Source organism: Myxocyprinus asiaticus, chromosome 31 (assembly GCF_019703515.2).
Source record: "Myxocyprinus asiaticus isolate MX2 ecotype Aquarium Trade chromosome 31, UBuf_Myxa_2, whole genome shotgun sequence".
NCBI classification, from domain to species: domain Eukaryota; kingdom Metazoa; phylum Chordata; class Actinopteri; order Cypriniformes; family Catostomidae; genus Myxocyprinus; species Myxocyprinus asiaticus.
This window is the reverse complement of record NC_059374.1, coordinates 20003004-20019851: the sequence shown is the minus strand read 5'-3', so window position 1 is coordinate 20019851 and position 16848 is coordinate 20003004. Positions and strand designations below refer to the sequence as shown.

The window sequence follows — 16848 nt, the reverse complement described above, 5'->3', positions numbered from 1 at the left end:
AGGTTAGGGTTAGAGTAAGGTTCCGTTTTAGTACCTAGTAATTACTATAGCTGTTGTAATTATATAGTACGTAAATGTAAAACAGTACTGTAAAATAAAGTGCTACCATAAGTTTGATCCATGTGCAAAATCCCATATTTTTGTTATACTAATAAATGAAATACTCATACCTGACATTTTAGACCTATCGCAACATGCATACTTGCATTTACAGACACATCAGTTCATGAATTCATGGGAACCTTAAAGAGATTTAAACTAAAGTATATTAAAAACAAGACTCCACCTGTACACCAATACATGTTTATTGAAAGGTGGACAAGTGTCAGCTGCATTTGCATTAACATCACAAACACTATGAACAGACATGCAGACTTGATAAGAAAGTACAGTTATTTTCAAAAAGAATACTTTTATGTTCAAATCGTACAAATTTTTACAAATAAAGTGGTCTCCGCTTTTACAACATGTAATTTTCGAAGGATAGTCAGGAGAGGTTGACAAAAGTTTTAGTGAAAAATTACTGTACATACGTGCAACATTTTGATGATGTGTTCTTTTAAAATGGCTTTTTCTTTTTGGCACTGATTATCAGGATGCTCACAATTGGTGATATGATTGACACAGTTTGGCTGTGTAATGTAACAAACCTGTTTATTATTTGACATTGCACACATGCTTTCTTTGAAATATTTTTTTTTTTTTTTGTCACTTATCACAATGGCATTTTCAAAAGATTAAAAGGCTTTTTTTTTTTTTTTTTTAACAAATAATATAATAACTTTACAGTTTACAACCAAAAACATTTTAATCAGTATTTTTTGTAAACAGTTTTTTAAATAATGTATCAATTTTCTTTCATTCTTCAAAATGCATTCACATTCTGTTTGAGAAGCACTTGCCTGCTGTAACGGCTTAGGGAATTGGTATGGTGAGATTCACAGTTAGAGTATTGCAGGGATGAGGTATATGTGGGGCAAAACATACATTCTGAATGAATCAAAATTGTTACTGCAATCTGGCCATGACTTCTTAGCTCTACCTGCTCTCTCCATGATCCTCTTCCACCCATGCAACGATCTTTCCCTCCCATCCCGGTATAAAAGCATCATCCTGAAACACCTGAAAGACACCACACATTGCAATCACTGGTAATTACATAGCTCTTTGGAATACTTGACTCTGATTGGACAATCGCAGCATTATACAGTCAAAAATGTCCCAATACCATTTTTTGGAGAATGAGTACGAGTATCGATACTTCCTTTTTACATACAGAGTCCGATACCTGTTTTTAGTTTTATTTTTTCTGAAATTCCAATAAACAGTTTATTTCAATTTTATCATCAAAATGGTGTTTAAATAAATTAATTCATTAAAACTTTAATCAAATGAAAATATAACAATTAATTTGAAACATAATATTGTATTATTTTTATAAAATAAAGTGCTTTTATACAGAAACTCACAGCATAGTCCAAAATACAGCATTGGAGTTATATTTTGTCAAATAAAGTGCTGCATAAAAGAGCATAAACATTTTTTGATTTTGCTTAAATATAATAAAATTACTATTGATTTATTATTATTAATAGTAGTATTACATTGAATATTACATAATTATACAGTAGTGATCTATTTTTTCGTATTTTTGTCCATTTAAATTTAGCTTTTATTTTGGCAGAGCTTTTATTTTGAAGTGTTTCTGCGTAGCTATGACTATAGCTTCTCAATCTGAATTCCGGAAAAGATGGTCGCTACTTTACTCAAAGTGATTATCAAACAGCAAAATGCTGCTATTTAATTCAATAAATATGTAGTCTGTTTGTGCCTTGCACTACAAAGTGAATTAGCGCTCTGCTCGCTGTCATCTGCTACAAACAGAGTGCTCGAAGCTCATGATGGTGTTTTCCATGTATGAGCCAAGGAACTCTAAAAGGTATGAGCACTTTGTGTCTTTATGTCTGCACAACAACAGCTCCACACATTCACAAGCGCTCACATTTGATGTGCGCCGCACATGCAAACGATATATTTATCTCATTAAATCGCAGCTTTTGCGGTTAAATAATCTCACTATGACATAACGTGATTTTAATTTGTACGCTGAATGTTTACGAAATGACATTTGTACGTCAGATGGTATCATTTTTTGGTACTGGAGCATTTTTTACGAGCACGAGTACATGTACATGAGCATGGTATCGGACCCAAATAATGACCGCTGAGCTGTTTAACTGACCATTTTCCCTATATAGCTTTGCTAGTTTCATGTCTCTTCTATCCCTCTGCAGTCTCACATAATAAAATGATTTCAACTCAAATAAATGATTCAAATCTGCCATTTATTTTGCAATGATGCTGATAATGATAATGACATCAAAAGCAATATAACACTCACGCAACAACAGAGTTTTGCAGTTGGTAGAGTTACATTTTTAGAGTTTTAATTTACTTGGGCATATTTGGAAATGTAGACATTTATATAAATAGTACCAAAAGTATACTTCCAAAAAGCTGTGTGCTATGAATGGAATATTATTCAATGTTATGCAGTTGGTTTGACATGTTCAAGAATGGAGTTTAATGAATTTAGAGTTCTACAATTATTATAAAACATTTTAAATACTTATTCCCCAAACAGAGTATTGTGTTATGAAGGGGATATTTTTCTGAGCAGTTCACAGGTGTGATGTCATAAAATCAAATTATTATATTGATAAATGGATTTATAGGGCTAGTAAAATTGATTAAAGAACAAAACCTAAGCACAAGATATAGGCGTATCTATATCTCAGTTGGTTTTGAGAGTTTAATGGGTAATATACTGAATTTAAAAGAAATGTCAAACATAAGAATACCTTTACCACACTGCACACTAATTTTATGATAATGATTGGCAGCCTGTACATGATTACATACTAAATTGTTAATGACTGGTTTATAATCATTTTCACCTCTTCCTTCACTGTTCCAAACTCTGGATCCAGAGATTTGAAGTGATATCTGAAACTACCATGTCTGTCGACAGCTGCCTTGAAGTCCTGTAGCGTGACTTCCCCCAACCTACCAATAAAGAGAATTTCAAATAAAAAATAATCACGGCATGCTTTTAAATCAGTCGTTGACCTTGTATGATTTTATGAGATGAGTATATGACATAATTATAGCTATCACCTCTTAGGGATGTTGACTAGAAAGGGTGTGAGAGAACGATCTGTGTAGTAGAGTACTTTGGTTGAGGCTACGGCACTAAGAACCGGGCTACTGTGGGAATGGGCCATCTCTGGATGAAAGAACATGACAAAAAGAATAGTTTAACCACATTAATCATTATTTAAGTAAATGCCAGCAAACTTCATCATGAATTAGCAGCAGAATAGCTTTCAGTAATAAAGAAGGGACCCACTTGAGCTTGGCCATGATTCTCGGTCTGTGTGATTGGCTTTTCGTCCAGGAGACTTGGTTGAACCCTGTAGTGAGACAACAAATGGTTTTAATGCATTTTCCCTACAATCCAGCATTGTGACTACAGATATGGCCAGATCTGAGCTGTCTATAGAGCAATGCAGTCTTGCCTTTCTCTCCTGCCTTTTCTTGGACTCTGTAGTGTGCAGGCGGTCCACTAGACTGGCCACGCCCTGCTCCAGTGTGTCCAGCGTGTGGTGCTGTGGGTCATGACCACTGAAACTGTCCCTCAGACTGCGCAGAGCATCTCGCACCAGCTGTAGCTCATCACCCTGACAAACACAATTCAAGCAACATCAGCCAAAACCAAAGACATTTTTTTATTATTATTTCATGATAATGACTGGCTGACTGTATGTTATCACTTACTTTATGTTTATAGAACTTATGGATAAAAGCAATATCACACTCACATGTATTATAGACATTACAGTAAGACAAACAGCCAGTTAGATAGCGATGGATGGATGAATGGATGGATGGATGGAGAGAGAGAAAGAGAGAGAGAGAGGAACACGAGGGCAACTTAAAGCAGATTAAAGGCCTTGTGTGTGTTTGTACTGTATATATTTGAATTTTTGAATTTTGGAGTTTGAATTAACGAGATTCTGTTGGCACATTTGAACATTCCATCAGTGTAAGTCTATGGGATTTTTATGATCAGTTAGAAAATAAATAAAACACTAATCCACAACAGTCTAAAGTTGGTGACAAGTTTGGTGGATGTACCTTGAAAGCTTTAGGTGAAGTGTTAGTGTAAAAAATTATGGTCTTGTTTTAGGAATTAAAAAAAAATAAAATACTCTAAACAAAGTTTGTAGAATAACAGTATGCTGGCTTCATCAAGCTAACATGACAAACCAAATACTCATTTAAATGGAGAATGACATGACTCACCATTCTGTGTTGGAAAAGTGTGGAAGATGTGTCCATCATGTGGCTGTAGCCATTATTCTCATAGCTTGATAACTAAAATAAACAGAGTATTATAAAATCAAAGCATTACAAACTTGCATGTCAGTTGCTTGTAGTTACATTAAAGGAATATTCTGGGTTCAATACAAGTTAAGCTCAATCGACAGCATTTGTGGCATAATGTTGATTACCAAAAAATGTTTGACTTGCCCCTCCTTTTCTTGAAAAAAGCAAAAATCTGGGTTACAGTGAGGCACTTACAATGGAAGTGAATGGGGAAAATCTGTAAACGTTAAAAGACTCTCTGTTTCAAAATTATAGCCACAAGACAAACAATATGCATGTTAAAATGATTTTAGTTTGATAAAATCGCTCACTAATCTTTTCTGTGTAAAGCTATAGCCAATTTTACAACTTCGTTATCATGACGATGTAATGTCAACAAACCCTAAAACCCTAAAACGACTGTAAAAATTAAGCTTTAAACAACTTTACAGCTCAAATAATACATGAGGGTTAACAGAAGAATTAATGAATGTTAATTCTAAAATTATTATTTTCACATTTTTGCCTTTAAACTCACTAAAATTTTGCCCCATTCACTTCCATTGTAAGTGCCAAACTGTAACCTTGATTTTTGCTTTTTTGCTTTTATTTTTTGCTTTTTTGCTGTCAACTGAGTTTAACTTGTATTGAACCCAGAATATTACTTTAAGTCTAGTTTTATTTGCGTATTAACATGAAATACTTTTGGGAAGTTAACATGTACTGTGGTGTAACATGCTATACTCCAACAATTTTAAACCACATTTTGCTGATTATTTTAGAATTATTTATCATGATTTGTTTTATTACCTCATAGTAATTAAGAGACTACATATCTGTACTATAACTACCACAAGTATATTAGTAAACATGACTGACTAAAAACACAACTGTTGCAGTCCTTATTTAGCAACTTGTTAGCCACATAGTTTTTATATTATAAACTGAGAACAAAATGTGAAAGAATTTTAACCACAGTTTTTTTTTTTTTTTTTTTTTTTTTTACTTATAAATGCAAAACTGCCATTCTAAAAACCCATAACAAATTACAGTAAATAAACATAAAATATTTTTTTGTACTATGGCTCCCTCTAGTGAAATACATGGGAGACCTACACAAACTTTATACCACAATACTGAAATTTAAACTTGCATCAAACAGGTGATCCCCTACAGTCACATGGCAGAATAAGCACCCATTCCAGAATAAGTCATTAATTACCCTATGATAGTTGCTTTCATTCATCCTGCGCAGTGTATCATCTAGCTTTACTTGCTGCTGCTGCAGAAGTCTGTCTTTCTGCCCAAGTTCTTTCTGCAAGGAAAAGTTCATGTGGCATAAAGTATTTTTTTTATTAATGTGCTATAGACATTATCATTTTAAAGGGGTCATGTTATGAGGAATCCAATTTTCCTTGATATTTTGACACATAAGAGGTCATTCTATTATAACAACATATTGTAAATTTCAGAACTCAAAACTTAATCCCCAACTAAATAAAAGCATTTATTGAAATCAAGCTGCAAAAATGCCTCGTTCTCTACTTCCGCGACTTCCCTGCATCATTTGGGGGCTCATTAATTCATGACTGCCTCAACAGCAACAACATCAACGCCTACTTTACATCACCGCATCCTTGGCCCCGCCCACTGGTGCTTCAGTTTGTAAACTGAGAGAGAGCAGGACAAACAGGCCTAGTATGGTCTAGTAACTATTCCTGAACACCAAAAGGGACCCATCTGGACAATTTTGAATTATTTTTGTATATAAACATGCACTAGACCGACGTCTTTGACTGTTGTCATATATCTGGCGCTGCTTTCACAAGACGAGGTGTCAAGTTACAACTCTTGTATTCTCTGTCATTCACCTGCTGCCTCTTGCTGTTTTGAGTACAAACGCATCATGGACACTGTGACGAGGAGGAGGGCGTGGCCGGGCAGTAACGATGGACAACCGATGCTGAATCAGCCCAATCAGCCTGGAGAGGGATAAAGAGGAGCCGGGGACACCAGCTTGAGAGAGAGAAAGTCACACGCAGCAGTCTTGTGTGTGTGTGTGTGTGTGTGTGTGTGTGTGTGTGTGTGTGTGTGTGTGTGTGTGTGTGTGTTATGCTGGAAAGCAGTTTTATGTTGTGTTTTGTTCATTTGTTTATTAAAAGTTTACATTGACTGCTCAGCCTGTTCCCGCCTCCTCCTTGCCCATCGTGTGAATCTGTTACAGATGCGTTCTTTCACCCATCTGTGCTATTTTTAAGTGTTGGTGTATGTAAAAATGGACTAGACATACGTCTTTCTCCATTTTGATGCGTTTCCAGCAATGTGATACTGTATGTCTGTGTGTCCATTCACCGTGCTTTGGACTATTTATGTGCATTTTTTTTCAGCTCATATTAGCGTGGATGGTATGTTTGTTTAACTTATATCAGCGTGGATTGAATGTTTTTCAGCTCATATCAGTGTAGATTGCATGTTTTTTCAGCTCACATCAGCGTGTATTGCTTGTAAACCATTCATAATACGATTCAAGCTTTGCAAAGGAACTGTTATTGAAGGATTGGGCAGTTAAAAACACTTGGACCCGATCAAAGACATAAGTAAACAGTTTCATTCATGAATATTTCAAATGTCATGACTGTTTGATAGTTTATGGTGCTGAGTGTTAACAGCTGTGATTGAGTGAACATTTTAATATATTCGGATGCAGTGTGTTGGATGTGCGTTGTGTGTAAACCCAGAAATTTTGTTTTATAATGTTGAGGGGCTTGTTCATTCTTTTCCAACTGAGTTACAAATATGGCTGTTTTCGAGGGGCTGCACGATGTTAGCCAATCATAACAGTTGGCGTTTAAGTTCAAGTTTTAAGGAGGCGCTGAGGCCAAAACAGATTGAGGGCCAGAGACAGGGTGGAAAATGATCATATATTGCAAAAACACTTTACTAACATTATCAGTGGCCCTTAGGGAAGATAATACAATTATAAAAATGAGCATTTCATGACCCCTTTAAGATGATCTGACTAATGAAAACACTAAAGAGGATTAAAGAACTCTAAACAGGATTAAAGCAAAGTATGATTAGGATGATTTTCCCTACTTTATATTCATTCAGCATTCTATTTCGATCATTCAGCTTCCTTTCTAGTTCCTCCTAAAGAACAAAATACAACACAAATTTGGTGATTAAACCTTTACACTTTTGACATGTTTATAAAGATTAACTGAGTGAAATTGCAATGTTTTACTCTGAAATAAAGTATTTTTTTTTTTGTACTAGTGCCAGACTCACATTCTGTCCCTCTAACTCCCCTCTGGCCATGCTGGATCTGAGCAGCTCCTGTTTGAGCTGCAGCACTGAGTCCTCCTGCACAGACATCCTCTGCTGTAATGCATCCTGGGTAGATGGATGGACACAGGAACAGACTAAGGACATAACTGAACCAAACTGCAACAAATCTGGTGTACACTTCAATAACTAATGTAGGAATCAAGCCAAAGAATTGAACAATTATTAATTATTAATAATTATTTTAACATCAGTTGCAAAAAGCTCCTACATTAAATTTCACCTGTTCTCACCTTAACAGCCTGAAGATTGCGTGCCTCTTGCTTGTACCTTAAAAGTTCTCTCTGAAAAACACATTACAACCCTCATTCAGTAAACAAACCATATATGCAGAAAATTCAGCACTTAGATCACATAGAGAATACTTTAAATTTATATTAGTTATTCTTTAGTTATCACCAACTTAAGGTGAAGTTACCTTTAGATCTAAAGTCTCCTCCATACTCTGGTCCAGACGACTGCGGATTAAGATCTTCAAAAGTAAAAGAAAAGGACATGCTATTAGCATTACATACAGTGGATACTCATCCATTGTGAGTAACTGATATACAATTTCATACATCATATGAAAGCACACAAAAATTAAGCAGAATTATGGATTACCAGCTGCTGCTCTGAGTTGATGGTGCTGTCTCCAAAACTCAGAGTAGATGTCTGCTCATCCTCAGGTAGTGTACCGTGCAGCAACAAGGCCTGAAAGAAGAGATGTGTACAGTGAGCATGAAGTCTCTGCTCTAAGGTACTGTCTGGGAGTGAGGCTCCTCACTGTGAACATATGCTGCTGTACTAACAGAGTCATCCAAACAGCAGTTATCATGTGATAATTCTTGAATGTTGTTGAATGATTAGACTGATCTCAAAGCTGCATTTCCCTTTTTTAGTAGGGTGAATATGGGCAAAGTGGGACCCTTTTGAAAATGTTTACTGGCTCTTTTTTTTTATTATTATGATCCTAATGCCATATATCCTGACGTTATACCTTTATGGAAAGCTCTGGATGTCTCCTACCTTAGTCAGAAGCAAAAATTAAGAAATACTAAATACTGAGAACCTTTGAAGACCCTCTTTGACCAAATCCCAGATTTTTTCAGTCAGTACTGGTAAAGTAGGACACTTGTATTGTCAAACTTCATAATTTTTCCCCCTCTTAAACTAGACAGGGGCCGGTACTTGAATATAGGTTACAGTATGTATTTATTTCTGTTTGCAACATAGACTTACATAAAGATTACAATATCCAATTGTTAATTCAACTTAAATGAACAAATTTAAGTTGTTAATTGTCCTTAAAATATCCATTAAGATTAACCATTTGTAATATTCCTATATTAGAGTAAAAATTTTGTTAACACAAAAAAAAAAAAAAAAACACCGCTGTAAAAGATAAACACAGTTCAGTATTTAGATTACAATTTTGCTTGCAACATTAGGCTTGGAGATTGATTTAAAACCTCAGAAAGCATACAAATCCACAGCGCAAACATGCAGGCGCTAAAGACTAAAATAAATCATAAAAAATGGAAAAATAGGCTACATTCATTTGGATTTCATATTTATGCTACATAAAGATTAAATATTATTAAGAGAACAAATTGAATTATTATTATAATTATTATTTTTTTCTTTAACTTTTCTGTTACTGTTCGGGTCATTTTGACCCATTTGACTTTTCTTTTTAAAATTAAAAATAGTTTCCTTCATCGGAGCAGTACAAGGCTTGGTGACTTTTCCTCCACTTCCCATATGAACACACACACTTTTTTTTTTATCAGAACACACCCACTCAGAAATGATGGGGTGAGACTGTAGCACATCCACAATGCAGAACACACACACACACACACACACACACACACACACACACAGAAATAAATTTGCGAGACTACACTGCATAGCCATTTTATTATTTTATTTTGTCAAACAAGAATCAATCAGCCACAATGCAGCACACACACACACACACACACACACAGTGGTGTAGTAGATGTGGGCATGTTTTCCTACTTAGAAATATAAATTGAAATTATTGAAATCACGAGAAAAGGGCATCACCGACAGCAGTAAAAGGCCAAATAAATAAATAAATAAATAAATAAGACATTTGATATAATTACAGGACACAGCTGTCCAGCAACTGTGAAGACGAGCATCAAAAACTAGCAAGGGTGCAATAACATGCAATATTTTTAAAAAGTTCAATTGAATGTTAAATTAAATGCATATATATATATATATATATATATATATATATATATATATATATATATATATATATATATATATATTTACGCTTAGCAGGGAAATAAATTTACAGTGCAAATTATGGTTACTCCAGGGATGCTTGTGCATCAGCATTAGATGCTGGAAATGTCCCGCCCCTTACTGAAATGGAAACATGATTGATCAGTAAATATCCAATTGCACCTGAAATGAACACTCTGATTGGTGGATCAGCTGAGCTGGATGCCTTCCGCAGCTCCCTGCTTGTTTAGAGATAATCTCTGTACACCACCATGGCTCTTCAACTAGGTTCGTTTTCACATTATCACTTTTTACGAGCCCTACAGACCCTGAACAGATGAGACATGTCCGTTTGACACTTCAAAAATAGTGAATAAAAGCAAACTTTTCAGCACATTTTCGTTGAACGTTCCGTTTTCGTAATCGATTGCTTTTGTTAGGGACAGATTATGACTTGCAAAGGCCCTGGGGCCAATTATCTCCAAGGGTACTCGTCCTCTCCCACTATTTTTCATTTACATTGTTGATGAGTTTTCGAGCGGGGGGATCGCCAAACTGGATCGCACAACCTTAAAGCCCAGGGCTCCCTGGGCAGTCAAGGGCCCCTGGTAGTCAAGGGCCCCTGGGCACTGGCCCCATTGGCCCAGTCAGTAATCCATCCCTGGCTTTTTTTGCCTAATGTGCATATGTGCTGACAACATTTCTGTCACAACTGCGGTGATAATTTTTTACATCTGTAGATTTGACCGCACTCCACACAACTAAGCAATTTTTGATAAATACATTTGATTGAAAAAGACGCTATAAAATGCTCACCTAAATGGTGTGAACATGTTTAGCAAAGCAGTGTAACTAAATTATCACCAGAAAAGCTTAAACATGTGCTCCGATCCGCACAACTGATGACGGCTGAATGCTGTTGCATGCGCCAATGAGCATTGTTAAACTCACCACTGAGTGCTGAGGTTCGCCGCTATGAACTCTGTGTTTTGCACAGAGAACACTCTGGTATTTCAGATGGCGAGACAGTTTTATCAAAAATCAGTCGGAGGCCCAGACAAAGATGATTGTCTGAGATAAATAATAGATAACAAAATGCTTTGTCTTCTCTTTATAATACCTCTGGCTTGACTGTAAGCCTAATGTAGCATTATTGCAAGAACTGACACTTCAAAACAAGTGGTTTAAAAAAATAAAAATAAAAAGTTAAACTTTGACAAATAATAGTCTTTGATGATGTCTAAGTACAATGGTGGCCAAAAGTTTGGAATAATGTACAGATTTTGCTCTTATGGAAAGAAATTGGTACTTTTATTCACCAAAGGGGCATTCAACTGATCACAATGTATAGTCAGGACATTAATAACATGAAAATTACTATTACAATTTGAAAAAAAAAAAAAAAATTCATACTTCAAAGAGTTCTCATCAAAAAATCCTCCATGTGCAGCAATGACAGCTTTGCAGATTCTTGGCATTCTAGCTGTCAGTTTGTCCAGATACTCAGGTGACATTTCACCCCACGCTTCCTGTAGCACTTGCCATAAATGTGGCTGTCTTGTCGGGCACTTCTCTCGCACCTTACAGTCTAGCTGATCCCACAAAAGCTCAATGGGGTTAAGATCCATAACACTCTTTTCCAATTATCTGTTGTCCAATGTCTGTGTTTCTTTGCCCACTCTAACTTTTTCTTTTGTTTTTCTATTTCTTTGCAATTCTTCCCATAAGGCCTGCAACTTTACTGTTGTACATGAAACTGGTGTTGAGCAGGTAGAATTCAATGAAGCTGTCAGCTGAGGACATGTGAGGCGTCTATTTCTCAAACTAGAGACTCTGATGTACTTATCCTCTTGTTTAGTTGTACATCTGGCCTTCCACATCTCTTTCTGTCCTTGTTAGAGCCAGTTGTCCTTTGACTTTGAAGACTGTATTGTACACCTTTGCATGAAATCTTCAAGTTTTTTTTGGCAATTTCAAGCATTGTATAGCCTTCATTCCTCAAAACAATGATTGACTGATGAGTTTCTAGAGAAAGCTGTTTCTTTTTTGCCATTTTTGACCTAATATTGACTTTAAGACATGCCAGTCTATTGCATACTGTGGCAACTCAAAAACAAACACAAAGGCAATGTTAAGCTTCATTTAATGAACCAAATAACTTTAAACTGTGTTTGATATAATGGTAAGTGATTTTCTATCACAAAATTAGCAATTTAGCATGATTACTCAAGGATAAGGAGTTGGAGTGATGACTGATGGAAATGGAGCCTGTCTAAATTTGATCAAAAATGACTTTTTTCAAATAGTGATGGTGCAGTTTTTTACATCAGTAATGTCCTGACTATACATTGTGATTAGTTGAATGCCACTTTGGTGAATTAAAGTACCAATTTCCTTCCGAAACAGCAAAATCTGTACATTATTCCAAACTTTTGGCCACCAGTGTATATATCCAAATTCATAACTTGTGAAATACATCTAGAAAATAAGTTTGTTTCAACATTGGGTAACAGAGACTAGGCCCATCTAAATCAATGGATCACTATAGCCACCTACTGGAATTAAGTGTTATTTCATGTTAGGTTATGTTTTTATTTTTTCACCAGATGGCAGCAAATGCTCTAAAAGCCTGACACAATCAGATATTTTCTGAATTTGTCAGATTAATGTTTAATTAAAGTTTATGTTTTTACAGAGGTGAAATTAATAATAAAAAAAAAATGTTTATTTTATTAAAAATGTATAATTTAATAAATAAAAATCAAATTAAGTCTAAATACAATCAAATTCCAGATGAAATTCTAAAGTTTAAAGGTGCTATGTAATATTTTTACTGTACTAAATCATAAAATGACAATAATGTGTCATTAGAGAATTAGGAAACATGTTAAGTTGAAATACTGGCTTCTCCGATAACAATTCTTACCACTGCTTTTTCCACAGGTGGTCTTGAAATGAGCTCTGCCAACGCATCACAATGTAAAGACATTTACATAGTAACTTACTAAAGACAAAAAGTTCATTGGTTACTTACCAAATATTAATTGAGTAATGATTTTTAATAATTTAAGGAAATACACATAGATATAATGGGGATCAAGCTTAACTGTCCCACTTTGCCCATATTCTCCCTACCATTCTAATAACACTTCTTTAAGTATAATTTTATCCTCCAAACAAAAAGTCCAATATCATCACATTTTGGTATATCTGTTGAGTAAACAAGTAAATACAATAAAACCACATTTGCATTCAGATAAGGGTCAACTATGTAATGAAGTTAGGAAGGTTGAGCTGTGTTGTCACATTTATATTGTAGCAAGTTGTCTCGAGTTTAAGATACAAGCTACATATACTGTATATATAATTTTTAATTACAACATTTGTAGGCCAAAATATCCATCCATCAATCCATCCATTTGCTATCCCCGCTTATCTTACTGTATGTAGGGTCACGGGACTGCTGGAGTCTACCTTGGGCCGAAGGCAGGGAAGCACCCTGAATAGGTGACCTACATAATATAATATATACATTTGCAGGAACCACTCACCTGAAGCCTTGACACCATTTTCCTTGTCTCCTGCATCTCCTTCTCCAGCTGTTCCTGCTGAGCACATAGCTGCTCTTCCCATGTGCTGCTCTCCTCTTTCACAGCATGATCTGAACCAGGAGATGGCTCGGTGGCTGAGGATTTCACTGCATCCTCTGCAAAAGAAACACACAAGGAGTTATAACAAGGAAAGACACATATGTTTTGTGTAGGACCAAGCAAGGCATACGCCTCACCTGTTAGGCTTTGTGGCTGATCCGAATGGTTCCCCACTAGTTCCCCCAGCTCTTCAGATTTGGCAATAATGTACTCCTCCTTGGGTGAGTGCGTTGGACTGGATGAACTGAGACTACAGAGGACAAATAATCAACCATTAATCATAACAAATGTCAAATTAGATGCCTTTAAATCAATTATCTTGTGTTTACCATTGTCACACCTGTAACCAGACTAAAAGACTGTCTTTTGTGTTTGCAAAGTTTGCTTTAATTACATGTAACTAAAAGGTAGGGAAACTCCTGATACAAGACACTGGCACCATTCCCATCCTATTCAGTTTCAAACTACACTTATACAAGGTGCAAGAACATTCTTAAGCCAATCTGTTTTCAGTAGAGGTGAAATGAGAGACTCCTTCAGACTCCAACACCCCAGGCTGTTCTTCAGGCACATGAATATGGCATATGATATTTTGAGAAACCAAATATCATAGACAAAGAAATAAAGACAGTGACATGATGACAGAGAGGCGCAGCAGCTCTCACAGTTGATTAGCATCATCAATCCAGTCTCGTTTGCATAAATGATAATGACATTTTGTTAAGGACAATTAAGCAGGATTACATCTACTTGATTAAGCTTTTAAGAATGTGTACACAAGCCTGAAATTACAGCAGAACGGTCTTCTGGTCATATTACTGCATGTGTTGAATATTTATGTACAGATGAACATGTGGATCAATGTTAATCCACTCCAGATAAAACATCTTTTTCTCTTCATTTGAACGGCTCATGTAAGATCATTTTGCCCTATGCAGTCATTAAAATGCATTTTTTACATTGTTATTAATACAAAATATCCATTCCTAATGTAAACAATACAATTACAACTAGTGAAAATTAAAGATATCTTAAAAGGCTTTCTAATAACATTTGAAATTAACATTGACACTAGTGAAAACCAAATTACCGATATCAAAAATTAGGCGCTTTAGTTATGGGGTTGGTCCAAACAGCCTAGTGGCCTATTTTATGATAAATTTACATGTGAGAACAAACACTCACCAATCATTTATTCTACTTATATGACCTCTTTACAAGTTACTCAATCCAACCCAGTAACAAAAACCCATATAGTTGTCGACACACACAGTAGATGGACTAAATAGTCCATACTCAAATCTAGATTGGAATTTGATTCATACATCTGCAGCTTGACATCTGTGAAGTCAACTGATGGCAGATGGCAAACCTGGTTGCCAGGAGATTTCACAATGGTAAGCAACACCCACACATCAATCGCTATGGACACAGATTGAATTCTGAGTGAGAGAACAGTGATGTCTTCAGTTCAGCCTGTCTCACTCTTTATTAAACCTGTTATAACACTGTTATAATATTGGCGTAAAGCTACAAAATCCCCTAATATTACAGTCAAATGTTAAATATGACAAAGACAATGGGCACTATGGCTGTGTCCATTTCCTGGGATATGTGGAATGGAATGGGAGATGACGAGGACACAGGAAAAGGATTGGAAGTGTAGAATTTAATTCATACCATTTCATTTGTTTGGCTCCCATGGTGCTATTTGCCCTTCTAACCTCCCATGCTGATTCAGCCCAACCCGTGGGATTTGAGGAAGCAGTGTGTCATCAACACAGCAGAAGGCACAGCCCCGGTCCGAAGGGTGTGCACATCAGTGACCACCAAACAAAACCCTGTGTCCACGTAGCTCCCAGTCTAGTCTGTTGATGATGGAGAGCAGCTCCCAGACCATTTGAATGTCTCCCTGTTTGTATGAGTCCAGCCTGCTTGTTTGGCAGGTCTTTACTTGGACAGATTCACCCTTGGTGATGTAAACCCTGATTAAATGCCCTTTTGGGTGTTCCCACAGATCCAACGTTGAAAATCCTGATCAGAGGCAGCATGTGTTTCTATGATAAGAAGCATGAGGTAATCCTGTTTTCAGTTCTGAGCCATAACAAGGCAGAAAAGAGCTTTTGAATGGTCTGCTGTCCCTTTTCTTGAATCTTGACAGTCTCTTGTAGCACGCCTTCTGCAACTTGTATAACTCCTGTTTTTCATTCTCTCTGATTTTTGAAGGTAGCTTTTGAGTTTCTTCCCCCTGTCTTTCTGGGTTTTCTCTATCGATCCTTGTCTTCCTCCTCCCTTGTTTCGTTTTCAGGAGTCAGACGTGGTTCAGCATTGCCTGTGTTTACCCTCCCCTCCTCCATCTTCACCCCTCCCTTTCACACAGAGCGGTGGGCTCCTGGATGGGGGGGATGGGTGTGGGCAGACTAAAAAAGTAGGCGTCTCCGGGCTGTGTCTGTGTGAAAATTATACAATTCAACTGTCATAATGCAGGTTCTGATTTGTGCATTGGATTCACATTTGAATGTGAATCACATTTCATACTGTCATATTATATCGAAAAGAAAGAGAGAGAAGACATGAGAGGGAGAGTGGAAGAGAGAGAGAGAGAGAGAGAGAGAGAGAGAGAGAGATGGTTGACTATTACCACGTCAGCTTTCAATTTAAGTGGAAAATGTATGAAAATACAAGAGATACACTCACCAAGCACTTTATTAGGAAGACCTGTACACCTACTTATAAATGTGATTATCTAATCAGCCAATCATGTGGCAGCAGTGCAATGCATAAAATCATGTAGATACGGGTCAGGAGCTTCAGTTAATGTTCACATGAATCATCAGAATGGGGGAAAAATGTGATCTCATTGATGAACATTGATAACATTGATGAACACTGACGCATTGTTTCATTAAGCGGAATGAATATCCATTCTGTGCATGTTTAAAAGGGGCCTTATGTTTTAATAATTATTGAAATCACACTGCCAGACTACTTACCCACTTATTTCTCTGACATATTGAAGGGCATCCTTAGACTGCAGTCACAGCAACAACTTTTTTAATTTTAATTTTATCTTATGATTATTTGATATACTGTATAGAACCTGCTGCCATTATAAGAATAGTAAGTTCTATGTTCTCAAAAAAATCATTTTATGATTTACGCATTTCAGTTTCATTGAGTAATC

General features: G+C 36.2%; 1 protein-coding gene across 1 annotated transcript; it reads right to left on the bottom strand.

Moving 5' to 3' along the window:
* Positions 1 to 297: 297 nt before the first annotated feature.
* On the bottom strand, positions 298 to 16012 carry LOC127422518 (dixin-A). The gene is made up of 15 exons (XM_051666108.1): positions 15345 to 16012; positions 13802 to 13914; positions 13566 to 13720; positions 8377 to 8466; positions 8192 to 8245; positions 8007 to 8057; positions 7717 to 7821; positions 7525 to 7578; positions 5651 to 5743; positions 4366 to 4437; positions 3579 to 3740; positions 3410 to 3473; positions 3178 to 3286; positions 2958 to 3066; positions 298 to 1122 (listed from the first exon to the last, which is right to left on the bottom strand). The coding sequence occupies exons 1-15, from the start codon at positions 15365 to 15367 to the stop codon at positions 1039 to 1041; spliced, it is 1338 nt and encodes a 445-aa protein (XP_051522068.1). The 5' UTR covers positions 15368 to 16012; the 3' UTR covers positions 298 to 1038.
* Between the last annotated feature and the right edge of the window lie 836 nt (positions 16013 to 16848).